Genomic DNA, 27,589 nt, shown 5'->3' with positions numbered 1-27,589 from the left:
AGGGAGTGACTGTGCCCCAGGAGCACTACTGGTGTTACTGGGGTAGTTGCTTACTGCTCTGTGGAAGGGCTGGATAGGTGAGAAATCAAGTTTCATGGCTTTTGAGATACTGCAGGTCTTTTTAACATCACATGCAGCAGCAGGAGGTGAAGAGGAGGTGTATCACCTACGTCCAGGAGTGCGAGACTGTCATAACATAATTCATGTTGGATGAGACTTCTGGAGATCCGGGAGGGCAACCCCTTTTTGAAGCAGGTCCAGCTAGATCCAGGCCATGGAAAGGGCCACCTGGAGATCATTGATGTTGGGTGACTTGTTCTGCAGAGGCAGGAGGAGCTTTTTAAGAACGGTTCCTTTGTGTCTGGGCTCCTATTTCTGATACGTGCAGTCTGGTTTAGTTTAACTTGGTCTTGAGCCTTGCAAAGAAGTGTCTGGGGTTACGTCAGAGGCTGTAGCTTTCTCTTTTCAAGTACAAGGAGCCAACTGATACTCAAACTGGCGGCGGAAAGGGGAATCGGGGCTGACACAATGCAGGAATCCTGGAGTATAGAAGGAGTTCCAAGCCTTGTCGATGTGGGAACTACAACTCCCAAAGCAGCATTTCATTCCCACAAAGAAGGGAAGGAGTTGATGGGGAACATCGATAGCTGAAGTCTGGTCCTAAAACAGGCAGTGCAGCTCTCTTGGAGGCATTAAAGTGATCCAGGAGGAAGCATCCCAGGCAGTCATGGCATGTTGTTCAGCTCTGCCCCTCCCCAGCCCTTCATTTCAGCTGAGGGACCCCCAAGTCTTGCAGTTTCCTGCCTTTCCTGAGCCAAATGTGCAAATGTGACTGTGAATCCCACCCTGGATGGTTTTTACACACACAGGCTGATATTTCCTCTCAGCTCCCTCTCCCCCTGCACGGCCCCTTTCACAAAGAACAGAGTCAGGCATTGCTTGTGACCTTGACCTCTGAACCTCTCTTCCCCTCCTCCCAAAATGTGAAGCATCTGGCAGGCATGTGGTGGGGCTGGTGGAGCTGTGTTACATAGGCTGTGGCTTGGCTCCAGGCTCCGTTGCCCTGCTCATCCTTTTGGGATGTGTTTGTTCTGCAGCCCCAAACTAGTACCTGCTCCTGGCCTGGTGGTTGTTGGTGGGGAGCCCCTGCCTCTAAAAGTGATCCCCAAGAAACCCGTGCATCCCTCTTCCTTTCATGTTGCTGAGGTTTCCTCCAGCGAAAGAATGTGGTGGCTGCTTTGGAAGTCATCAAGGATTTGACCATCACAGGGCAAGGAGTGATCCAGAATGACTCCAACCTGTGAAGAGTGAGCCACATCTGCACTTGGTTTCTGGGTACTCCTGGCTCCCAGGGAGCTCAACAGCAGCTCATTAGGGGACCATTCCAAAGAGGGAACCAGCTAGTTCTCGTTAATCCCTTCCTGATGCCTCCAGTAGCCATGGTGTCGTGTGGTCTGAGCTTCAGACAATGACAAAGATTCATAGATGTCTCATTCCTTGGCCATAGCTTGGTTCTCTACCGCCAACGCAGGGAGAAGTGGAAAAGAAGTACCCCCTCTTTCATGGGTGTTTCTGGGCTGTTGGCAAAATTCCATCAATCCACAAAGCCACGAGGTCTCTGAGATGCTCTCCATGGCCAGTGCTGGACAAGGGGCAGGTGGGAGCCAAGAAACCCCTGTGCTTTGTAGCATGGCAGTGGTGCTTTGGGTGAGGACAGGCTGGATCATGGTCTTAGGAATTGCTGGGAGCTGAAGAGGAGTCTTCCTGGGGTTGTTCCTCAGCCAGAACCACGCTGGATGTGCCTCTGCAGGGGAAGGTGATGTGTTTCTCTCCAAGATGGTTCAACATGAATTTGAGTTCCCACATCTTGCATTTGTGGGACCAAACTGGGTATGTAAGTGCATTTGCTGCTGTTGGGGAGGAGATCTTGGGGCTGGGCAGGACTGACAAGAGATTGGCATGGGCCCTGCTGCGGGGCTGGTCAGACCAATCTGGTCATAGTGTTGTGAGGAGATTGAAGCTTTCATGAGGGCTGGACTGTGGTGGACGGACAGTGGCTTCCTCCCAGGAGTGGAGGTGGGCTGGATGGGTTTCTGGATGGGATGATAAGCTTCTGGCTCTAAAACCATAAATAAAAATCACCTTTGCAGTCAACTTTTTGTGCTTGTACCATGGGCAGGCAGGTTTTCCAAGCTTTTCTCTATAGCTGGGAAGCTCAGAAAGGTTAAAGAGAGATTCAGAGCTGTTCATGAGTGCAGCAGCCTGAGCACTAAGTCTTTGTGTCAGCAAGTGATGTGCTCTACCAAAGCACATCCACAGAGCAGCAGGTGTAAGGCCCCTGTGTCCACTCTGTATAGGCTTTGTGGGTTTTACCTTGTACTGGCCTTGGACTTTCAGTCCAGGTGATGCTCTCCATGCTGGAAAACATTAAATATCCCCTGCAGCAATTCTTCTGGCTTAGTGTCACCAAAAAAAAAAGCATCTGTGCGATCCAAGACTGCTCTGCAGTGTGAGTGAAAGCACAGTACCTGGGCATGGTTGGGGCATTCACCTGAAATGCCTTTTGATCCAAATTAAAATAACTTGTGCACTGGCTTTTTAATTTGCTCTATTTTCCCCCTTCAGAAAGAGTTTGCAGAAGCGCACTGTGAAGCCGTCTCAGTTGCGTCTCAATAGGGTATGGACTGACGTCCCCCCAGGGGAGCCCTTTTCAGCCTTCCTCTCCAAAGAAGATAGGAAGCATGGAGGTCCTCACCACACACTTGTGTCTTTAAAGAGGTGTAAGGATGGCAGAGCTAATTTTCAAGTCACCTATCATAATCTGCGTTAAGATTTGCTCCCGGTGTGTGAATCTTAAATGACAAGGAGCTCCCTGGGCTCCTTCCCACGTGTGGCTGTGACTTACAGCACGGTGTCATACGTACTTTGGCTTGTAGGTATGCTCTGTAGAGTACATGTGCACCACATGTACGTCTCCCTGAGCAGAAGAAGAATGCCTTTGCTCAAACCCCGGCTGCAGCATCACGGTGCCCTCCCAGTGCTGACCATGGGAAACCCTGCCCCTGGGCTGAGCTGCCCTGAGTGCTCCTCCAGGCTCTGTCCTCCCATCTAGAAAATGAACCCTGCTCCTTTTCATGCACAGACTTGCCTTTTCCCTGCTTTAATCTCCCTCAATGTGTTTTTGTTTCATTTTTATATTCTTTTCAGGCTTTTACTGGAATTCCCACAGGGCTCAGGCCAAGCGGGTAGGGGATGCTGATTGGAAACAGTAGGACTGGAAGTAACCGAGATAAATGGCTTGATAAAACAGCCAGAGCCTGGCTGATGTGTGGAACCAGCATAGGACTGTCCTGGCCCCTTCCTCCCTGCTTGGAAAGGCCTTAAGCCCACCAGGCACCAGCCCACCCCTATTAACTGCTCCTTTTTCCTTTTTGCTCTTTCTTAGTACAAACTTTGCTGCAGAGAGCAGGGGTTAATGCAGCTCAAGGCCTGGCTTGTAAGTAGACTGCAAAGACCAATCTGATTGTCGAGGTTGTTCATGGGTCGGCACAATGAGATCTTGGTCCATTACTGCTGCTTTACGGCTCTGGCTGTATAGGAAAGTTGAGTGCCGAGAAGATATGGTTGAGTATCAAGATTTTCCACAGCATAAAGGGATGCATGTTGTCCTACTTGGATAAATGAGTAGATATTTCTTCTTCTCTCAAACCTGAAAGTGGGTTAAGCATGTAAGAGAGTAGCTGTCATTTTCTGAAGCCTGCAACTTCAACAATTGCCGTGTCAAAGACAGCACAAGAACCACTTGCTCAAAGCACAGTGCAGTAATCTGGAGATTGATGACATCCCTGGGTGGTGGTTGCTGTTGTATTTGAAACGATGGACTGGATTTGTTACTTTTGTAGTTCCTTCTGCATTTGGGCAGAGCAAAGCTCCATCTGTAGTATCTCAACTACCTCCACACCCCAACCAGGGTTTCTCTTTAGCTTGATTGACAGTTTTGCTGCTGAACACCATGGCATGAAGCTCCCTAGACCTTGACCAAGACTGGCAGTCATCTCTCCTTCCCTTTGCTCTTCCTCCACGGCTCTCTATAGAAAAGGAACTGCTCATTGCTCCTTCTCCACAAGGGACTGGCACCCACGGAGCCACCCAGTGCTGGTGAATCCTTTCGCCAGTGACAGTGCATCTCTTAGAATCACAGAATCACTGAATGGTTTGGGTTGGGAGGGACTTCAAAGATCATCCAGTTCCATCCCCCTGCCATGGGCAGGGACACCTCCCACTGGATCCGGTTGCTCAATGTCCCATCCAACCTGGCCTTGAACACTTCAGGGATGGGGCACTGACTGTGTTTCACCACACAGTCGTGGCTGTACACAGTCCATTTCGCCGTGCTTTAAGGCAGTGATGACGGCAGGGGACGGCAGGCTCTTCAAATGTAGGAATCCACTATTTCATGGAGAAGAGGTTTGGAGCCTGGCTGTCCCACAACTTAAGGCAATTGCCTGGTCTCTGGATCATGGCAGGGAGGCAACAGCTCCATTGACTTTGTAGGTCTGTGAGTTGGCCTTGTTTCTCAGATTCTATGGTAAATGAATACAATTGATGAATACAATGAATACAATATAAGTTAAGCTGATTCCTTGAATTATTTGTTTTGCTGGAGGTTTTGGGGAAAGGCACAGCAGTTCAAGCCAATCCCATTTTTTACATCATTTTTTCATTTGCTTGACTTCCAATCTAGAAAAAAAGAAGGAAAGTCACTTCTTCATGTCGCCCTGCTGCTCACGGAGCACCGAGTGTGCCGCAACGGCTGGGAGCACTGCTGCAAGCCCAGCGTGAGTGACTGCTGCTGCGATCTCTAGGACATTTAATCTGATGACTTGAAAACAAACTCGCACCAGGTAGTTTGAAGGAGCCCTGGGAGATTTGTGCTCACAGCAATCTGCACGTCGCTCAGTGAATAAATCGAGCAGGTATTGCTGGAGTTAGACAGGAAAGTAATGTTCTCTGCCCTTAGGAAATGCAGGTGTGGAGAGCAAGAGCAGCCGTCCTGCGGTGCTGCAGCACACCAGCCTCAGAGAAGCATTTGTTGTTCCTTTGTAGAGTTGCTCCATATTCGGGAGCCTAGAGGAGCAGAGCTGTGCTGTGCCAGGGGGTTGTCCGTGTCTAAGGAGCTCACAAATGAGATGTAGAAAGGGGTTTTGGAAGTGTAGGAGGTTTAGGTCCAGTGGGATCCCACTTTCTGAGAGCCTCTTCTCCCTTGGAACCATACTGTCTGCAAAAGCACTGTTGTGATGTTTTGCTGCATGTGCCGGACATCTGTTCTGGAGAGACCTGAGCTTCCTCAACACATGCCTGGGAAGAAAAAACAGTGGAGCCTAGAGTTAGGAAACGGGGGGTTGCCTTTCCCAAGCCAGCTGCGGATGCTGGGCATTGACACTGACCCTCTCTGGTCCAGGAGCTGTGCAAGAGCATAAGGGTCCCACTGGGATGTGGGTGCCTGAAGGTGTCCTGCTACTGCAGCTCCTCCAGGCAGTGCTTTGATAGATGTGTCTGTGTTGATGGGTCCAGCAGACTGCCCCAACCAAACCTGTTCCAGCAATAAACCTTTTCCCTCCCTATCTACCTTCCTCACCCTGCTTCCACTTTTCCCGCAAAGGCTGGTCCATATTGGCTGAGCTTAAACTTCACTGCTGGCTCCAGGCTGCTAAAGACGGGCATCTCTTTAGGAGCTTGCAAAGGGTCACTCTCAGGAACCACATAAAACCCCCCGTTCTGGAATTTGTTGTGGCTATCTTACTCCCTGGCAGTGAGATGCAGGAGCAGATGGCAAGGATTGACTTTCATAAACTGGGAATGTTTTAATGTCTTGGTAATAGAAACCTTGAAACCTTCTAGCAGAACATTTCTCCCATTATGATATTGGATACAGTATATGGCTTCAAAAACTATTCCTGACCATTTTGGAGCAGTATGTGATATATTGTTTTAGTTTAGCAAACCCTTCTATTTCAGTCTGGGAAGTTAGCTCATGGGTCTAGCTCTTCTGTTCTTCTAATCAGGACACAGAGGTGGTGGTGCAGTAAAGCTCTGTAGAGCTGCTGACTGCAGTGAAGCTGGAGAGATACCAGAATAGGTTATGGGTGAAGCTTATTCTAGAGGATTAGAAGAGTTCTGGTGTCTTCAAAAACATGTAGATGTGGCACTTCACAACGTGGTCTAGTGGGCATGTTGGCATTTTGTTGATGGTTGAACTTGATGATCTTGGAGTCCTTTCCAACCTTAATGATTCTATGATTCTTCCACCTGTGTGTGTCTGAAAAGATGGTACTTTGGTTGTGTTCTTCACCCTTGCAGAGTAGCTTGTACTAGAGATGGTTTGCAAGTGAGGTGAAATAGAGAGGCAGCAAAATGTTTGCCCCAAAGGTTATCGGTCACGGTGCTGAGGCATTAACAGGAGATACAACTACACAGAGGAAAAATGTTCTTGGAGATGTTCTTCAGCTTGGCTGCTTCAAGGTAAAGAAAGAGCAAAGTTGAGGGACGTGAGCTTGGGATCTGCTTTGAGGGACCTTAATGGACTTGGTGGACCCTGAATCTGGGCTGATAGTAGAGAGGTGCCCCTTGGTGGGGTAGTGCATGTGGTGAGGAAGGGGGTGGATGGAACAGGGCTTGTGAAACCGGGTCTGATTAGGTAGGTAATTTCACATTGAGAAGTGGGAGTGAAATCAAAACCCATTAAAACAGCTGATTTTCCTGTGTTTTGCAAAGGAAGTTTTGAGGGTTTTTTTTGTTGGTTTTGGTTTGGTTTGGTTTGGTTTTTTTTGGAAATGTCCTGACTGTCCTGACATCTTGAGGTTCTAAAAACAAGATTTCACTTTCAGTTTCAAAAGAGGTGTCTGTATTTCAGTATAACTGAATTTAACTTGCACTGAATAAAAGAAAATAAGAAGGTGGCAACTCATCCCCAAAGATGAAACCCTGGGCTGACTCAAAATGACTCATTTTCCTTCTTTTTTTTTTTTTTTTTACTCAGCTATTGGGAAAGTTTTCTGTTTGACACCAATTTCTTTCCAGCAATTTCGTTTAACCTGGAGTCCTCCCCCACATCCCGGATCCAGCATTTTCTCAGTCTCTCTGTTCAAAGAACAGGAGCGACTCTAACAAATCTATTTTCCCTTGCTCCAAAGCAGCAAGAGGAATGAAAAGCACATTTTTTTTTGCAAGGCAGATACATCCCTGCTGTTAAAATGAGACTTGTCAGCTCTGCATCTGGGGAGCTCCCAAAATCTGTGTGCTTGTGTGAGTTTGGCTGCATAGAGGCAGTGTGGATGGGGGAGCGCGCGTGACCTCTGCCTTCCCCAGCTTTACTTCTGATCAATACTAAAAGCTTGAAAATTAGTTTTTTGGTGGGAGGGGTTTTCTTCTGGGGTTTTCTGAATGAGGTTTTTCTCCCTGGGAAATTCTCTAGGCTGGTAAACAAATGGAGAGCAAGAAAAAACTAATTTGAGCTGGGGAGGGATTATTAGCGGGTGGGATGTTCCAATGCAGCCTTAGAAGCAGAAGAAACAGGAGTGGGCGTGAACCAGCCTTTGGGCAGGATGCTTTTCACAGGGTGCAAGAGGATTTTGAACCCTGGGGAGAAAACAGCACTGGAGACCACATCCAACAATGAGGTTTTGCCTGAAGGCTGATGATTGTAGAGGTCTACCCATGCTCATGTGCTGAGCGTGTCCTCCTTGGGAGGACATCCATAATTGCACCTTGAATCCTGGGTTCTGTTTTGGGCCCCTCACTACAAGAAGGACATTGAGAAGGGGAATGGAGCTAGGGAAGGTTCTGGAAGCCAAGGGTTCTGGGAGTGGCTCAGGGACCTGGAGCTACTTAGTCTGGAGAAGAGGAGGCTGAGGGGAAACCTCATCGCTTTCTGCAGCTCCTGAAAGGAGGCTGTGGTGAAGTGAGTGCTGGTCTGTGCCCCTGAGTGAGAAGTCATAGGAAGAGAGGAAATGGCCTCAAGTTGCACCAGGGGATGTTGAGGCTGGATATTAGGAAAAAATTCTTCATGGAAAGGGTTGTCAAGCGTTGGAACAGGCAGCCTGGACGGGTTTCAGAGAAGTGTAGGTGTGGTGCTGAGGGACATGGAGGAGCTGTGGTGAATGAAAGTCTGCCAAGGGAGCTCTGACGGGGTCAGCCCCTGCTGGCAGATGGTAAAGTGGTGCCTCCAGCACAGTTTGGGGGTTGACAGCTTCTCTCCACCTGAAGGAAATCTTGGTTTATATTTATTTGCCTGGAGCCTTCTGAGCTGTGGCTCAAGCATTATGCATCCAGCCTGATCTTCGAGGCTTTGGTGAAACAAGGTTCTACAAGAAGAGGAGATCTCTTTGCTTGAGGAGTCTCAGGGTCCCTGGCCCTGCAGGTGGTCTTGATACCTGGGAAAGCAGCAGCTCCTGGCATCGAGCATCTCGCCATGAAGCTTGAAGGCTCACAGGCACCTAAAGATACTTTGGGTGTAAAAATACCAGTGGAAGGGGAGAGGTGGAAGGTGGGTAGCTCTGCGAAATGCTAAGCATAAAGAACCTGGAGGAGCATTTGGGAGTTGAGCAAAGGTTGAAACCGCAACAATTCAATAGTTTGTGCAGGAAAATTGGCAGCTGCCACTGTGGAATGAATCACAAATGTGCACATGTTTTGCCCGAGGTGAAAATCAGAGTGCTTTTTGGCTGTGAAATGTCAGCTTGTTAGTCTGAGAAGCACTCATTTTTAGTTTTTTTGCTTTACTCCTGTGAGCTGTGCTGAAGGGAGCATGAGGGGAGCATCGGGATTGTTGCTCCTGCCCTGCTCGGCCCCAGGCTGTGCTGGTGCTGGTCCATGAGGCACTTGTGCTTCTTTCTCTCTCACTCTTGCTCAGTTTCTGCAGCTCCCCTGGGGCAGATGATGCATGGTAGTGAGATGCAACCTCCAGAACATTATTCCTGATCAAATGAATTTTAATGCCAGGTCAGAGCATGAGCACTGACCCTTCCAATAGCCTATCTGAAAGCGAAGGAAGCAGGAATAGAGCCCTGCAAAGCGCTGTTCACTTCATTTGACTCCAGTGGAAAAACTCTCCCTTTAATTAAGTGGACTGGTAGTAATTTTGGTTTGGACATTAATCATATGCTGAGTAACGGGAGCTGTTAGAGGCGCTTGCAAGGCGCAATGGCAGAACTCAGCTCAGGCGGGTCCAGCTCTCACACCCTGGGGCTGTGGCGGGCGTGAGCTGACAGGAGCAGCGTCCCTTGGTCCCCTCTCCCTCAGCAAGAGACCCTTGCTGCTTTTCAAGGAATGACAGCATCTCCAAAGTGATTAATTGCAGCATGGAGAGGCTATAGTGTAGGGAAGGTAAACCTTGTGCTGACCTGTAACCGATCTTTAAAGGGGAGAATTGGCTTTGCTGAATGAAGGCGTAGCTAAGAGTTTCCTTGAGTTAGGGTGGGTTTGAACAGAGAGGTGAGAGGTCTGCCAGATGCTTGTGTAATAGGGAGTGTCCTGCAGTAGAATCATGGAATTGTTAAGGTTCGAAAAGATCTCTAAGCTCATCCAGTCCAACTCAGCCGCACCATGCCTACTAAACCCTGTCCTGTAAGACCACATCTGCTCGTTTTTTGAACACCTCCAGGGATGGTGACTCCGCTGCTTCCCTCTCCCAATGCTTCACCACTCTAACAAACCCCATTCTTTCAAGAAAAGCAGACATGAGTTGCCTTTCCCTGCCAGCATTTAGGACTTTGAGTCTCCAACGAGCTCCCATGAAGCAACCCTGGTCCCATCACTGCCAGACAGGCTACTGAAGAAGCCTGGCAGGCAGCAGACCGTGCCCGGGAGCCCAGACGTGGCCGGAGCCCTGGCTCTCTGCCCGCTGTGCTTGGCACAGTGTGGGACCATGTTCCTGGCAGCTTTGTATCCAACTCTGTGCCCCCTGTGTGTCCCCTGGCTTTTGCCTTCCAGCTCTTTTCCATGAGTGCCAGCTTCTCTCCAAAGCCAGGCCCACAGGATGGGCCGCACTGGTGTGCATCCCATTTGTGGATTGTAGAGTCATAGAATAGTTTGGGTTGGAAGGGACCTTAACGATCATCTACTTCCAACCCCCCTGCCATGGGCAGGGACACCTCCCACTGGATCAGGCTGCCCAAGGCCCATCCAACCTGGCCTTGAACACCTCCAGGGATGGGGCAGCCACTACTCTTCTGGGCAACCTGGGCCTCCCCACCTCATAGTGAAGAAATTCCTCCTTATGTCCAGTCTAAATCTGCCCCTCTCCAGTTTATACCCATTGCCCCTCATCCTATCACCACAAGCCTTTGGAAACAGCCCCTCCCCAGCTTTCTTGTACCCCCTCCAGGTACTGGAAGGTCACTATAAGGTCTCCAGCACCCATGATGTAGATGTCACGTTTGCCCTGTGCTTTCGAGACCACCGATTACTCCAGGGTGATGTTTTCAAGGTTTGCTCTACAGACTGGCGTGCTGGGAACACACCTTTTAATGCAAGAGCTGATCCCAGGGAGCATCCTGCCCACCCAAGGGGTTTCTGCCTGGGCATGAGTGACCATCACAAACACTATAATCTTGTGCTTGCTGCAAAGGAGTTTCTTGCAAAGCCCCTGCAGTTTGCTTCTCCAGCTTCTTGTCACCCCTGAATTTGTGAATTCATGTGAGTCAACAGATCTGAGTGTGAATTTGCCGGCTCCGTGTATGCGTAGGGATGTGATGGGGCTGGAGGGCATGAGGCCAAGGGCACAGTAAATTCTGGGTAGGATGGTAGCCCATTCTCCATCTCCTCTTGCAGGGATTTGATAACAAGGTATTTCCTAAGTGAGTGAATTGGGAATGACCTAAGCCAGCCACTTGCAGTTGCATTATGTGATTTCTCCTTGGGTGAAGTCATTGACTCTTATCAAGCTTAGCAAATTAAGCTATCTGACTCCCTCGCCTTCCCCCAGCCAGTTAATCCCCTGGGCCACTGCAGGGAGGTTGATAAACCAGTTTGTTACAAATATACTGAGACCTAGCAGAAGAAGAGGGTAGTGGATGCCAGGACTTGATGTTAGGAGCAGAGCACGCAGCTCTGAAGAGGTCCTGCAAGTGCATGGAAGGCGAAAGCTTTGGAAAGATGCTTTCTGGATGTCTCTGGCTTGTATGGAGGTTGCCTACACCTCTCCAGCTCTGCTGAAAACTTCTGTGCCTCAGGTCTGCTGGCAGCAGAGTTTGAGAGGTGAAAATCAGCCGAGATAGGGGAACTCACTCTATTTTATTTTTTTCCTGCAATTAATTAAATAGCAATCAGTTTGGTCAGTGCAAAGACTGAATTGTGGGGTTGCTGGGGTCAAAAGCTGCAGTATTTATTGCTTTAATTGTGTAAGAGATCTTTGCTTGGCATACAAGGTCTTGAGGAAGCAGGGAGGATGGGCACAGAGTAAGACAGGCAAGAGCTCCCATGGTAAGCTAGTGCTCTGATCCTCCCTTTTGGCTAGGATGTGGACATGTACATCCTATTTTTCTCAACATACGTATCCTCACAGTGCTTCCCAGCATTAGTTCTGCTTCGTTTGGGACCTACAGGAAATCTGGGGAGGGGCTCTTGACCAGGGAGCGCATGGATAGGACAAGGGGGAATGGTTTTCAGCTGTAAGAGGGGAGATTGAGATGGGATCTTAGGAAGAAATGTTTTCCTGTGAGAGTGGGGAGGTCCTGGCCCAGGTTGCCCAGAGCAGTGGTGGCTGCTCCATCCCTGGAGATGTTCAAGGCCAGCTTGGATGGGGGTTTGAGCAACCGGATCCCGTGGGAGCACTACTACCTTAGTGCTCACCTTGATGATTCAGCACGTTGACCAGGTTTTCATTTGCATGTCTACATCATCATGGGTAAATCAATTTTCTTTTTGGACAGGTAGAGAAGTGAATTGTAGAATGGTTTGCTTTGGAATAGACCTCAAAGCCCAACCTGTTCCAACCCCCTGCCATGGGCAGGAACACCTCCCACTGGATCCGGTTGCTCCAAGCCCCATCCAACCTGGCCTGGAACACCTCCAGGGATGGGGCAGCCACCACTGCTCTGGGCAACCTGGGCCAGGGCCTCCCCACGTTCATTGTGAAGAATTTTTTCCTAATGTCTAATCTAAATCTTCCCCCCTTGCAATTTAAATCCACTCCCCCTCATCCTGTCCCTCCAGGCCCTTGTAAAAAGTCCCTCCCCAGCTTTCCTGGAGCCCCTTTCAGTACTGGAAGCTGCTCTAAGATCTCCCCAGAGCATTCTCTTCTCCAGGCTGAACAACCCCAACTCTCCTGGCTGGTGGCTTATTTTTATGCCAGCTGGGCAGATTTGCTGTTGCTCCCCTCCATTGCAACAACTACCAGAAATGAAGCTGTGTTTGTGGGTGCTGTTGTCTGGCCCAATGGGGCAGCTCTGGTGTTTGAACATAAGTTCATCTGGGTCAGAAAATACAAAGAACCTTTCACTGCATTACTGTTCCCGTGGATTTTTGATACTTTCATTATAACTTGGAAACCAGGAGTCACAGAGATCCTGAGCCAACGTCGCTTTTGTGTGGTGTGACAGATGGCTGCTGGCACACGATCAGACTCTTTCTGGTTATCTTTCACCAGTGACTAACATCTGGGTGTACTGCCTTTGCTCTGGCTTGTCTTGCACGTCACCAGTGATATCAGGTTTAAGCTTCATTTTTTCAGCCTCAGGTGATGTACAGTTTAAAATCGCTGTTAGGCTGAACCAAACGAACCAGTTCAGCGCTAATGGAAGGAGCTGGGGAGATTGGAGGAAGAGTTTGGTTTTGGGGTGCACCAAACCCTTATTTGCTGAAATGAGAGGATTTCCCAGGATGGGCTCCTTGGACATATTTGACTTTCTTAGGCTGTAATCTCTCCTAGATGTGTTAGTCCGCAGCAGAAGAACCTGACCATTTCCCTTGTTATTCAAGACACTTTCAACGCTGTTGAAATAATGGCTCAAGCTGAGCCCCTGCCAGACTTTTGAACAACTCTTTTAGGACAATTGGAGGTTAAGCTGAAAGAAACATTTATAATGATCTGCTTGGAATGGAGAAGAAGAGGACCAAGATATTTCAAAAGGAGATATTTCCCATCAAACTGCTGTTTCATTCAAAAACCCAAAATTGCATTTCCTTTTGTAAGAAATCGTTCTGCCTTATTCACCTCTACCTCTTCATTTCACTTCTGTAGCTTCTGGTGTAGATTTTGCTGATACCCCTGCCATTTGATGAAGAAAGGGGAGTTAGAAGGTAAACCAAACCCTTCCGCCTTCTTCCCTTCCTATCGCTGCTCCACGAGTGTAGCCTGAAAAGTGGGTGTTTGTGTGCTGTCTTCCTACAGCTTTCCTTTCCCCACAATGTGTTGCTGAGATTTTACAAATGCATCCCATTCTTCCTTAGGATGAGTTTAAGACTTCACAAAACATCATGAAAACTCAAAAGTGAGAGATTGCAAGTGGTGTGTGCCCAGGGATCATGAAATCATAGAGTCACTGAATTTGGAAAAGACCTCTAAGCTCATCCAGTCCAACCATCAACCCAGCCCCACCGTATCTGCTAAACCATGTCCCTAAGTGCCACATCTACGCATTTTTTGAATGCCTCCAGGGATGGGGACTCCACCACTGCCCTGAGCAGCCTCTGCCAGTGTTTCACCACTCCTTCAGTAAAGAAATTTTTTTTACTATCCAATCTGAACCTCCCCTGGTGCAACTTGAGGCCATTCCTCTTGTCCTATCACTTGTTACTTGGGAGAAGAGCCCAGAACCCACCTTACTACAATCTCCTTTCAAGCAGTTGTAGAGGGCGATAAGTTCTCCCTTCAGCCTCCTCTTCTCCAGGCTAAACAATGCCAGTTCTCTCAGCTGCTCCTCATAAGACATATTCTCTAGACCCTTCACCAGCTTCGTTGCCCTCTCAAACAGCCCAGAGCAGAAGCATTGTCCAGTGCTCCCCAGCACAGGAGAGACTTGACTTCAAGTCAAGCCAATGGTTGCTGACATGAACACTGCATTTGGCTCAGCAAATCCTTACACTGCAGGGAGCTAGAGGGGAAGCAGCAGGAAAGACACTGTTGCTGCCCTTTCCTCTCTTCTCCTGCAAGCATCTGCTGTTGGAGCCAGGGATGGGGGCTTGAGGAACCTCCTTGTGGTCCTGACATTGAAGTCTCAAATCCAGACATGCCTTGGCCATAGGAACTGGGAGGGGTGGGCACACACCAGTGTGCGTGTGCTCTCCATTAGCACGAGAGGGTGCTGCGAATCAGGCATCCAACCTCAGGCTGTGCTGTGAGCTGCCCTGCTTAGTCCTGACCATCCCACCCAGAAGAGATTTTCATGATCATCCTTTCATTGCTTTTCTCTAGTGGCTTTGTATTTAGGCGTGTATCTTCCAATCCTCGGAAACAAAACATTGCAGAAGGATGGTCTTGGAAAGCTGGTGCTGAAAACAAGCCCCTGCTGTGTGATAGTTTGTAGAATTTGCTATTAATTTACTTTGACAATGGAGCAACAAAGAAGTTTATTTACTCACAGCAGCGAGGGCCAGTGTTGTTGGGACTTGTCCCCACTCAGTGTCGCACAAGTTTTACTGGTATGTTTTTTAAGTTGTTTCCAAATTAATCCCATGAAATCTTCTGTATCGGCATTGTAGACCAATTCAAAGCTGGTTTATGCTAATTCATTGCAATTCAGTAATTAAGCTTAATTGCTCCAAGGCAGACTTGAGCAGATTGAAGAGTGGCTGTGCGTGGAATTGCACAGGTTTAAGTGAAATCCATTTTAAAATACCCCTCTAGCTAAACCTATCAAGCCCCTTGTTGAGATAAAAAGTCATTTCCTCAATGTTTAGCTCAAGTAAAGTGAAAGTTTGAGCTCAACATGATAGCAATTCCTGTCAGTGCTCCAGGAGGGGAGAGGACATGCATCCACAGAGCAGAAAAAGGAGGAACAAAGATGATGCGAGGGCTGGAGCACCTCCCATTGGAGGACAGGCTGAGAGAGTTGGGGTTGTTCAGCCTGGAGAAGAGAAGGCTGCAGGGAGACGTATCCTGGAAAGGTGGCTTCCTTTTTGTTTCCTTATAAATAAAACAAGCAACCTCAAACCACTAAGGAAGGCCACCAAATTCTGCAAAGCAGTTAGCCTTGTGAGCTTTTCTCCCAGCCCCTCCCAGCGCCTCCTTCAAAAGGGTCTTTGGATTCTCATTTCTCAGCTGTCAGAATATTAATTTGCTCTAAGTTGGCAAAGCCTTTCCCTGTCCGCACAAGGGCACGAAACCCGCTCTTTCAGTGAATGTGATGAGATTTTTATGCTCTCTCATGGTTTGGACGGCTGGGATTTGCAGAGAAAAGACCCCATGAAGTTTGTAAAGCAGAAGACTGATATGCCCACCGAGCCCATTGCCGTGCTCCTGCACCCCCTCTGATTTCATCTTCCCCACTTTAGCAACTCTTAAACTCTTTGCTCTTTTGCTCCCCTTGCTCTTCTCCCAACAGCTCTTTCGCAGACTCTTCTTTTTCTGCCACTTGCCCTACTTTTGCTTAGAGCCAGAGTATCCTTAGTTGGGGTCATCCTGGACTTCCAGCAGCCCTTCCTTCTCCCCAGGCTTTGTCCCCAAAAGCCCGATCCCAGCAGAGCCCCCCGTGCTGGGCCCATACAAAGGAGCGGCAGCACGCCTGCAGATCTGCGTAACGAGCTTGAAAAGAAGCCCGTGCTCCCATTTTTCCTGTCTAAACAATGTGTACGGCAAGCTCTTTCTTCCAGAAAGGTTTCCCTTCCCTGAAATTTTCTGTCCTCTCTGTGGGTGGGTGGTTGCATTCACTCTTCCACTAATAGGTACAACGTCCACTGTGAGAAATGTGCTTTTTTTCCTTTTTCTTCCTGTTTTGGCTCTGTCCCCTTCAACTTCCAGTCACTGCGTCAAACCCAAATTATCTCTGCTCTTCAGAGCAGGGAGACAGAGGTTGAAATCCTGTTGTGTAACCTTCTGAATGGGGGTCTGTCCCTGCGAGCTGTGTGTGCTGTGACTTAAATCTCATCTCATGCGACTTGTGGTGTTGCCCTTAAAATTATGAGGTGGTAAGGGAAATGGGCACAGCAGGAGATGAAGGTGGCACAGGAGGTGACACGGGTGGCTGCTGTGGGTATTTTTTACTTTACAAGCAATGCTAGGACAGAAAGAAAAGCAGGAAGAGCTGCTGGAAGGTTGGTGTTCTGCAAATACAACACTACTGAGGTGTCCTTGACTTTGTCCACTCGATATGCAGAGTCATCAGGCAAGGCCAAGCACATATGAAGCTGCTGTATTGGATCTCCTTGGTCCACAGAAGGTCAGGCACAACCTCCAAGCCTGAGGGCATCTTTCAAGAGGCAAAGGCTGGAGAAGAGTGAGACGTTCAGAGGGAAGTGGAGGAGCATCAGTGTTTTGGGAGGGCCATCTTGTTTTGAATGCTTAGTTATGGACCCTGCCTCTGCTAATGTGGTGGTGTCAGCAGTGTCAGGTGCCAGGAAATCCTTACCCATGCATAAACCCCTCTTTTTCCATCACGTAATGTAGACAGAGCCGTCAGTATTAGGTTTTAATTGTGATGTACAATTAGAATTTAATTCTCAGATCCAGAGTTCGAAAACACAGCTGAAGTACTTGGCCTGTGATCCTAAACAGACATTTTAATAAGTCACCCAGAAATTAGTGAGAGAAAAGACCCATTAGCTCATACGCTCGGTTCCCTAGCCAACAAGCTCCAGGACTTCCTCCAAGGCTGTCACCAGGACTTGTCCAGCCCTATTATTTCAGGTTCCAACCAGTGGTGTCGTGTCCAGGGGAAGTGACTCAGTCTGACAGACCCTGCTACAAGCTCTCTCAGGGCTCCAATTATGTTTTTGGTTGTCATTCCTTTTTCCCTCATTTCCCTCCTTTGGAAAAGAACATAAACCTGAGCATGACCTTCGTATGTGTGCGCGCAATCCAGAGGAAGGCATGGATAGTCACTATTCTCTACAACCTGGGGTGACACTCCAAGGGACACCTAGGATGCAGCCCCAGGAGTGGGATGGGGAATGACCACGACTGACCTCAGTCAAGGCTCTGAGAGCACTAATGAGCCTTAATGGCCCTAACCATCCTTATCTGGGACCACCACCTACTCCCGCAGCCCAGGAGCCCTATTTAAGCTCAGCTCTGTGCTCTTACTCCTTCTCTGAGCTATGGTGTGGGGTGCTTGTTTTCAGCCATGCCTCTGGCTTTGCCTCCTGGATGAACTATGGTGACATACCTCTTGGTAAGACCCTATGTTTTAATGTCTTCTGTCCTATATTTGGCGTTATCTCTTGGATGGGCACTGCATCCATAATGTAGGCTATTTTTCCAGAGCAGCTTCTGATCTCATCTCCTTTTTTGATTGACTGTACTCCATGGTTGACCCTGGACCCTGGTTCATGGCTTGCCTTGGCTGGAGCTGCCCAGGGACCCTGTTCCCAGTGGCTGGCTCTGCCTATTGTGTTTGCCACCCTTGGGACTGTGCCTGTTAGCCGGGCACCTCCTACCCTGGGGTCCTCCTTCCAACTTCTGGCTTACCAGAACCTGGCGAGCAGATGGACTTTGCTGTTCCTTGCCACATTCCACCTCCACTGCCAGGCCAAGCTGTGGCTGCCTGTACACCAGTTATGTTCCAGATTAGCCTTGCAGAGTAACCAAATCCTTCTCTTCAATGTTTGCTATCTGTCTACCTTCCTAGAAGGATGGATTTGCCTTTAGGGTTGTCCTATTCATCTCCAGCTTGACCAGGGTATTGACCATGTTTCCTGTTTCTCTTCTGTTCCCTTGGGAATCCTAACTCTGTTTGGGACCAGTGAGGGGAGGAAACCCCTACTCGGAAAATGTGGAGTTTATGGTCTGATTCAGGTACTTTGACAAAGTCCCTGACAACAAACAGTGCAGGACATTTACAGACCCCTCTGCCTTCCTTTCTCCTGGAAATGCTGATGCTTTCTGTGTGCTTAATGTTTGAGCTGGAATTTGTTTATAGCTTCTTGGAGTGTTGGGGTGAAGTCTCTAATTCCTCTTGCCCTATGTTTTTCTAGCAGACTTTACTTTGAATAAAGGATGCATAAATTCCTTTTTAGATTTACTGTTTAACTTTTTTTATTTATAATGGAAACAAAGAAGAAGTCAGAATTTTTTCAATAACCACTGCTGTGGTGCACTGCTGTGCTCAGACCAAGGCAGCAGAGGGGGAATGATGGTCCAGGGCACGCAGCTGGTTGTTGGAGAATGTGATTTCTCTTGCTGAGCTTTGCAAGCTTTGCTGGTTTTCTCCTCTAGCCCAGACTTAGGGTTGCTGGGATATCTGCGCTATACCACAAGGTTGGTCAGACCATTCCTTTTGGTACAGCTGCTAGATTTTTGGAGGCAGAGCCCTGACAGGACACCAAGCTCCACAGCGGGTTCATGGGGTGTGATTCAACAGCTCTTTTGCTCCCCTTGCTCTTCTCCCAAAAGCTCTTTCGCAGACTCTTCTTTTTCTGCCACTTGCCCTACTTTTGCTTAGAGACAGAGCATCCTTAGTTGGGGTCATCCTGGACTTCCAGCAGCCCTTCCTTCTCCCCAGGCTTTGTCCCCAAAAGCCTGATCCCAGCAGAGTCCCCCGTGCTGGGCCCATACAAAGGAGCAGCAGCACGCCTGCAGATCTGCGTAACGAGCTTGAAAAGAAGCCCGTGCTCCCATTTTTCCTGTCTAAACAATGTGTACGGCAAGCTCTTTCTTCCAGCTCTTTCTTTCTCCATGCTGTATCTCCAACAGCTTTTTGTAGGTGTCCCCTTTGCACTGACTGCTGTTCCTCCAAGTCCTTGGAAGCGTTTATCCTAAAACACGCTGGGCACCCTGATGACCGCTGGTTAACTTCAGCTTGGGTTTGCTGCATTCTTGGCTCTGGCTCCACGAGCCGATGTGTGTCCCTGCAGAGGTTGGCCGCTGCACAAGTCTCCCTGGCCCTGGGCGGCCTGGCAAGATTCCTGCATGACTTTAGGAGCCCCAAGGCAAGCGGAATTTGGCAACAGCTGCTGAGCTCCAGGAATTTCCTTTCCAGCATAGAAATACCCATCTGCAGACTTTTGGTTTCAAGTTGAATGGCAAAAGTGGAGGTTTGGCATGCTGGACATGTCCTAGATGTGCACCATGGGCTGTCTTGTATGGTTTTTCTCCAGGTGGTCAAGGAAGAACCCAAGTCTAAAACCCAATGCAAACACAGCTGGACCGTGAGCACAGCTTGGTGTGAGCCCTCCCTCTGGGGTCCTGGTAGGACCGTGTTGATGGTGAAGGTTGCTCAGCAGTGGTAGAAAGAGCATTTGTGAGCAGAGCTGCTCACTGATGGCCACTGGAAGGAGATGGAGAAGGCTGGCTGTGATGGAAGGCAGCAGGATGAATGCCTGTGGCGATAAGGCACCTGAGCTCCAGGAAAGCTTAAAGCTCAGGAGAAAACATGGGGTTTTTGTAAAGAAAACATAGAATTATTGTTTCAGACATAGTCTGTCCGGTCCCTGACTGGCTGCTGCACTGAGACTGCACTCTCTGCATCCTCAAAATCCGCCTGCTTGGGATTAATCTGCTCCCAGAAAGGCTGTGACCCCGATCTCTGGTAGCTGGTGATTCAGACCCTGCAGCTGAGAATTGTTTTCCCCAGGTAATCTGTGTCCTTGAGAAGCAGCACGTCTACTCCCAGAGGATAAGGCAGAGACAGAAAAATAAACCTGCTTTGGAATTTAATGTAAATCTGTGCTGTTCTTGTAACAACCAGAAACGCATCTGTGTCAGGATGGAGAGTTGACCCTTGGTTTATCCTGGAGAGAAGCTGCAAGCAGAAGCTTTGGTGTTGAGGCTGGTTGAACACTAAATCCAGTGTCGTAAACAACTTTGTGCATCAGCTTCTGCCCCAGGATGAGAGTGCAGCAACAAGATTTGGGTACCGCAGCAAGACACTCTTCGCAGTGTCTGCAGTAGATTGGCCCCATCTGATGCTTTGCTTTGCAGCATGGATTTCTGCTGTAGGCATTTCTGAGGCCCCAGTGGCATGGAAACTGGACAGATGTGGCTAAAATAAATACATGAAAGCTGCTTCTGGACAACCAGGAATGGTAAGATAGTAGTATGTGTGGAAAGAGCTGCAGTCTGGAGCTGGTAAAGCAGGAGAAGAGCATCTGCTTCCCAGCTTCCCCAGCTCTGTGTGAGGAGTGGTGTCCAAGAGGCACATCGTGTATTTCAACATATCTCTGTGGCTTAAGGGGGAACTGAGGGAGAGAGTGGTGTGTGCAGAGGCTACTTTGTCCAGGGTGTAACTGTGCTGGAGGTTTAAGCGGTGACCCTCTTTGGGTCACCTGTTGTCATTTGGCTGTCCTTGCTTGGCTTCAGTAGAGGTTTGGCATCATCCTCTGAATTGCCTGCATCACTCGGGGGCTGCACTCAGTGCTTGCTCTGCTGCTCCAAACCTGTAGGGAGGTGTTCGTACAGACAAGAATGTGGTTAAATGCTTCCCGTGTCATCCAGGCTCTAATGGGAGCCATGGGAGAGGCTGCAGCAGTGCAGAACTCCTTTGTCAGAGCTGAGGTTGCTCTGGGCAGACAGTAGGATCGGCTCATCTGTCCCTTTGCTGGTAGGTGCACAGTGTGTGTTGGTGCTCCACATTGTGGACAGCCACCTCGTTGGCTATGATGAGTTGTGCTCCCTACTTGTCCCCTTGCTGTGTCTTAAGAGGTGTTATTAATTTCACTCCTAATTCCGTTTTATGCCAAACTCTTCACTTGGGGTTGGTGAAGGGTCCAGAGGCAAACACTAACCCTGGCTGTAGAGATCTACTGGCATAGATCTGCCCCTGTGATTGCCCTCCAAGTGCCTCCAGCTCCATGAGGAGAGGACTCTCTGCTACTTCATTTAGGAAAGCACCAAGCACGCGCTTATCTTAAACCCTAGATGCATGTGTTGTCATGGAACGTGGTTCTAACTTTCAACACATGCTCAAGTTGTGCATTAAGGCCATACACTGCCTAGGAAAGCTTCCCTAGAAGTTTGTTGCTTCTAGTACCAAGTCTCCAGCTGCAGCTTGTGCAGGAAGGGCCTTCACTTGATAGAATCCACTGAATTCACACTTGACTGCCTGTAATCACCAGCAAAGCTGATGGGTGATGAGAGCAGCAGCCTTGGAGATGGAACGTGCAGCTCTTGGCGCACTCTTTGGTGTCAGCAGCTGGGAAATCACCTCCCAAAACTGCTTGGGAATGAGAAGGGACAAACATTCCTAGTTTTTTGGGTTTTTTTTCCCTCAGTCAGCTGTGTTTGGTCTCAGATTAATTCCCCATGCTGTGCATGCACATCACTTGCAGCACTGATAAACGCTGCCAAGTCTGTACTGTTCCAGGGTTTATGACTATTTGTGTCTCTGAGGGGCTCAGCCCTGCACCCTACCAGGCTTGGTGCCATTTTTGTGATGTTCCTGCTGCTGAAGGCTGTTGCATGTTCATGTTGCTGAGCTGAGAGTTGCTTGGGAACGTGTTGATGCTGTGACCATGCGAGGAGCTGGGGAAATGCCAGGTGGGATCCCAAGTCACCACAAATAGCTGTGTCTCCTGCAAGACCCCGTTCCCTCCCCAGCACAGGGCTCTTTCCTTCACAAAACCTTCTGAGAAGGTGGTGGTAGGACTGCTACATGAGCATCTGAACTGGACCAAAGTGGTTTTCTGCTCAATTGACTTATTTTCCAGAGCAGCGGATCTATACAGTGTCTCCTGTCAGGCTGCAGCATGCCCAAGGCTGTTCATCTGCCCTCACATAAATCTCACACCTCATTGACAGTGGGAATTAGAGTGAATGCAGAGGCTGGATGTCTCCCAAGTGATGGCAGATGCTGCTACAGATGGTACTGGCAAGATTCCCATTGACAAGTCATCAAGTGGGATTGTCCAGGCCCTCCCAGTAAAAGGGCTGCAGGTCCAGCACCATTCAGACCTCTTTGGCAAGGCTGAGCCCTTTGGCCTGTCCCTTGTCCCCACCCCTTGCAGGTGGGTTCTTGCCACACTGCCCAGCAGCACAAAGCGATGACAAGAAAGAAGGGACCTGGTTGAAGATATCTTGGAGGTAGAAACCAGGTGTCTGGGTAAAGCCAGATGATTGCAAGTTGTTTGTGCTAATGGAGGGGAACAAGAAACTTTGTGGTTTGAAACAAATTTTTGTTCAGGTATTTTTGTATTTGAATGATGCTTTAGTTCAAGAATGAACTTGGAAAGGGAAAGGTCTGTTCTCCAAGGGAGTTAAAAGCTCCTCATGAGACTCAAGTGATGGTGCTGCCAAACAGGCCAGACTAGGAGCTCGTACCCAATTCAAACCATCTTACATGTTCACAGCTTGGTTTTGAAAGTGAGCCTTTCACCTTCTGGGAAGGGGTTATAGCCTGATCTCCCAGTGAAACTCCTGACCTCGCCATAGCAATGACCCCTGCTTTGGGCAGAGTAGACCCTGTGGTGTAGTCAGGACACCAGCCTCAGCGAGGGACATGGTAACTTCATCCAGGTCCCTCTTCCAAGTCTTTATTGAAGTAGGGTATACTTCAACAAGGAAGCCTGAGAAAGGACTGAGTGGGATTTTCTGTACCAGCTGATCCAGGACTTGTGTTTTAGGATGTTTGTGTCCCAGGCACTGCTTTACAGCCCTGAGCATCCCAACCGTATGGTTATAATGGTACCACCACTGCTGTGATAGGAATGGCTCTTTATGTCTTTGGGCCACTGGCCCTGAAGCACATTCTGTTTTAAGAATATCACCTGGCTGCTCCTGAGGTTGTTCAACGTTTGTTTTGGTCTGAGTTTCCTGAATTTGTCATTTATTTTAACTTCCCCGGTTTGCATTCCCTTCTTCTTAGGGATTTTGGCTGTTGTCTAATAGGAAAAAAGATGAGAGAGCCCTGTAGTGAAAGTATTTCAGCTGCTGAACATCTCTTTCTTCTTCCCCAATGCAGATGAAGTGAACTTGCTGGACAAAATTACTTCTCATGCACAGGACCTCAGCAATATCTCCTTCAGCTACGATGAAGGCAACTGCAGCATTCTGGAGATCGGGCAGTACGCTACGCTCAACATCCCTACGAGGGAGGCATTTGGGGACAGGTGGGCTGCCCTCCTGGGGGCTGGGGTGGTGATGCTCAAGATCATCTTGTGAATGTGTGTTTGAAGGGTTAATTTAAGACCTCATTCCACAACAACCCAAAGAGAATGCATCCACTCTGTGCTGGTACCAGCAGGATTTCCACCGACAAGTTATCAAGTGAGATAGTCCAGGCGCTCCGAGTAAAGGAGCTGCTGATCTAGAATCATTTAGACCTTATGAGCTCAGTGCTTCTTCCTTTTCTTTCATCTTTCTGGGTTGTGTGCAGGGAATACACAACGTGTGATTGACCATTTCCAGGAGTGTATTTTCTTGGTGTTCTCATCAGGAAGACCTCTCTGCTCCAGAATGTAACTGCAGAGATTGAGAGAGACAGCACAGCCATATCCATCAGCACTGCTTGATTCCCAAGGTCTGTGGAGACACAGACAAAGTCAGACCTTTGCTGTTCTTGATAAGGGGCTGTAGCTTGCTGTGGACAAGGACACTGGCTATGGTGAGAGAAGAGAGCATTGGAGAGCTGCTCCTAACGGGGTTATCATCCAGTCTCAGCAGTGGGCAGGGCAGGGGTCTCATGGAAAATCCTGTGCAGTCACATAAGCATGTGCCGAGGTTGCACCTGAGGGGAATGCTTTGAGGTTACACGGGCAATGCTAATTTTTGCTCCTCTGAGTACGTGACCTTCCAACCTGAATGACTGTTTGCTCTTAGCTTTTTATTTTTGGTCCTGACCGAGATCATTCCTACTGTGACTTCTGTTTTTTTGGTCTAAGAGGGCAGTTCGTGGTGGTTCAGCGGCTGCTGCAGGATGCCATGCGCTGCTTCTTTCTGCTAGGTTTGCAGATGAGCTGAGTGTGCTGATGAAGCTCAGGTACTCACTGAAGGAGGACACCAGCCTAGTGACCATCCTTAGCCATCGGAGCCATGTGCTCTTCCAAATCAGGATTAACCCATACGCCTTGGTCTTTGTCACCACAAGGAGGAGACACTATGAGTAAGTTTCAGCTCATGTGCTTATTTCTGCCTTTTCATGGTTCCTTTTCTACTCTGAAGGCTAGAGTTAAGGTTTCCTACTATGAGCTTTGAGCAGTGTTGCTCTGACCCCATATCAGCTGACTCAATCCCTCCGCCTGGATTATGGTCCCTCAGAGCTGGAGGCGGGACTCCCAAATTCCACTCTGTTAAAATGATGCAAGTCTGGAAAACAAAGGAAAGAACAAAAAGGTTCAAATAAATGTTGAGGATGAATCAAATGGGGAGAGAGACAAATATCAGACACCTCAACTCTCTGTAAATGTGCCCAAACCTCTTGGATAGAAAGAACATTCCTATGCTGAAAGAGAATTGTTGGTGCTTACTTGTGAAAATAATGTAGACTTGATTTCTCTTAGTGCCGAAGCAATCCTTAGCATCTGCACTAAGAATGGATACATGAGGGACTCTGGGAACTGGTAAGGGTGAAACCCAGTCCTGCATAAGGTGTGGGATCCAAGTTTCATGCTGTGCCTTTTCCCTTCCCCCTCTGGGCACGCAGGTTCCCGGTTTCTCTTCTCGGCGATGGGCTCTGGCACCAAGTTGCTCTCAGCATTTCCTTGGAGAGGCTGGAGTTGCACGTGGACTGTCGGCTGGTGGACAGAGTGAGCTGGTCCAATTACTTCGGGATGGGAGTGAACACTGAAGGGCTGATCATCATTGGAGGCCTCATTGAGTCCTTTGAGATCCCCTTTAAGGTGAGAGCTGTGTTTGAGGACGTGGTCTGCTCTAGCTGCATGAAGTGAGATGGCACCACCCTCTGAAGGAATCTATTGCCCCTTCTTGCTAAAACATATCATTTGTTGTCTTGGTTGGGCAGGGTGATCTTTCAAAGGCTTTGAATTGTGCAAAGTGCTTGTTCTGGGTCAGGGCAACAAGTGCCAGCAGAAGAGACCACTGGGTTAGACATAAACTCATCCTCTTTTGTTGACCATGACTTGTACCATGTACAGAAGTTGTCTGTGCGGTCAGCATACAAAGCATTTGGTGGGAAGCTTCTCCCATGCTTGTGTTGAAGATAAAGTCCCTACTTTGAGGACTTCACAGGCCAAGGATTCCCAGTGGGTCAAAGTAGATGGCCTTGTAAAAATGCCAGATAAAATCAAAGGCTGTCAGGCTTTCTCTTGAAATGCATCTGATGGTAAACCCCAAACACAGAAACAGAGGGTATCAACAGATCTAGCTCATAAAGAAGAAGCCCAAGTGTTGTTTCTGAGACCAGCCCCTGGGTTGGGTCATCAATCTGAAGCTCTTCTCCATTTCTACAGCGTAGCTTTCCACTGGTCCCTGCTTTATAGTGGGTTGCCCAGCTGCACCTGCAGCCTGGGGAGGAAAATTTCAGCTTTAGTGGGCCTTCAGGACATGGTTTAGTAGGCGTGTTGGTATTGTGTTCATGGTTGGACTTGATTATCTTAGGGTTTTTTCCAATGTTAACAATTTGAAGAGGTCAGCTAGCAGCTCGGATGTGCTCCTCAGTATTTCGTGCTGCAGGGAGGTAACAGAGGAACACTGGTTGGACAGAGCTGGCTCAGATGTTCCCTTTGGGGAGTCATGTTACACAAAAAAGCTGCTTGAACATCAGTGGTACTGCAATGCTAACTATTTATTTCAGTCACCCTGAGCTCAATGGAGGAAATGTGAAGGCAGTGTAACAAGGCCAGGAAGCCCTTTTTGAATCTGCTTTAACTCTTACACAAGTGCAGAACCTTGGAGGCTGACGTTTTGCCTTGTGCAGACAAACGTGCATGTCTGTATATCTGCCTCCTTCCTCTGCTGGTCTGTGCTGGAAGTCCAATATGGTGCTTCATTCTTTCCTCCTTTGTCAATCCTCTCCTATACAGAATATTTTCCCTTTGGTCTCTCTCCTCACCTGCGTTTGCTGTTAATGAAGCCTTTGCAGTACAAGAGCAGCTCTGTGTTGCCGTGCAGCACCCAGCTCAGAGCTGTAGGACCTGGCTGTGCAGGGAGGTGGAATTCCCAGACACACAGTACTCAACATGTCGAAGGGTCCCTTTGGGTACTGCCCCTGCACCAGGAATGCTCCCTTGAGGGTGAATAAAAGGGCCTGATCCTGCAGTGTGCTTAGCACCTTTTGAATCCTCACCGTTATTTAACTTGAGAATAATAACCTGTGCGATGCTGGCGCTTAGCCTTTGCTCGCAGAATCTTTGCATCCAGATCTTGAAGATGGAGGGGAGTGAATTCTGGTTGCCTAAATTATAAGATTGTAGAATTGTTTAGGTTGGAAAGGACCTTAAAGATCATGCAGTTCCAACCCCCCTGCCACGGGCAGGGACACCTCCCACTGGCTCAGGCTGCTCAAGGCCCATCCAACCTGGCCTTGAACACCTCCAGGGATGGGGCAGCCACAGCTTCCCTGGGCAACCTGGGCCAGTGTCTCACAACTCTCATTGTGAAGAAAATCTTCCTTATGTCCAGTCTAAATCTGCCCCTCTCCAGTTTATACTCTTTGCCCCTCGTCCTATCACTCAAGCCTTTGTAAACAACCCTTCCCCATATCATCCTGTAAAGAAGTCCACATGAATCATAGAATCACCAGGTTGGAAAGGACCCACTGGATCATCGAGTCCAACCATTCCTAACACTCCCTTAAACCATGTCCCGACGCACTTCATCCACCCGTTCCTTAAATACCTCCAGGGAAGGAGACTCGACCCCCTCCCTGGGCAGCCTGTTCCAGTGCCCGATGACTCTTTCCGTGAAGAACTTTTTTCTGATATCCAGCCTGACCCTCCCCTGGTACAGCTTGAGGCCATTCCCTCTTCTCCTGTCCCCTGGAGAAGAGCCCAGCTCCCTCCTCTCCACAACCTCCTTTCAGATAGTTGTAGAGAGTAATAAGGTCTCCCCTCAGCCTCCTCTTCTCCAGGCTAAACAACCCCAGCTCTCTCAGCCGCTCCTCGTCAGATGTTCTCCAGCCCCCTCACCAGCTTCGTTGCTCTTCTCTGGACATGCTCCAGAGCCTCCTAATGAGGGGCTGGAGATCCTTCATCCTCACACCTGTCCCTCTCCTCTGGAAGAAAGCATGTGGATGAACTATGGTTTCTGTGTCTCCTCTTTTCCAGGGTGCTCTACAGCAACTGACCTTCGTGATGGGAGACCCAGCAGCTGCCAGCGAGCAGTGCCACAGCTACAACTCAAAGTGTACATGCTCCTTCAACTTCAACCCCTTCGTTTCGCCGTGGGAGCTGTCACCATTCTGGCCAGAGGTGTGACTGAGGGCAGCTGACAGACATTGGGGTTGCTGCCCCAAGTTCCTGTTTGATGTAACACAATTTAAAGGAAAGGCCCAACCCAGGGTGTTAATGCAGCCTGGAAGTTGTTGGGTCTCCTGTTTGAGTTGAG

The 27,589-nt window shown here is 48.8% G+C and overlaps 1 protein-coding gene across 3 annotated transcripts in view; it reads left to right on the top strand.

The window, feature by feature from the left end:
• The window catches only part of LOC128854080 (collagen alpha-1(I) chain-like), a 95,772-nt gene that overhangs the window by 13,287 nt on the left and 54,896 nt on the right, over positions 1 to 27,589 (top strand). For all 3 annotated transcript variants that reach the window (XM_054083959.1, XM_054083958.1, XM_054083957.1), the window contains exons 2-5: positions 23,049 to 23,196; positions 24,030 to 24,188; positions 24,729 to 24,924; positions 27,310 to 27,453. In XM_054083959.1, the coding sequence (XP_053939934.1) occupies positions 23,049 to 23,196; positions 24,030 to 24,188; positions 24,729 to 24,924; positions 27,310 to 27,453 (647 nt within the window). The remainder of the gene's footprint in view (positions 1 to 23,048; positions 23,197 to 24,029; positions 24,189 to 24,728; positions 24,925 to 27,309; positions 27,454 to 27,589) is intronic.

Source organism: Cuculus canorus, chromosome 19, assembly GCF_017976375.1.
Source record: "Cuculus canorus isolate bCucCan1 chromosome 19, bCucCan1.pri, whole genome shotgun sequence".
Classification (NCBI taxonomy): domain Eukaryota; kingdom Metazoa; phylum Chordata; class Aves; order Cuculiformes; family Cuculidae; genus Cuculus; species Cuculus canorus.
This window is presented reverse-complemented; position numbering and strand designations above follow the sequence as displayed.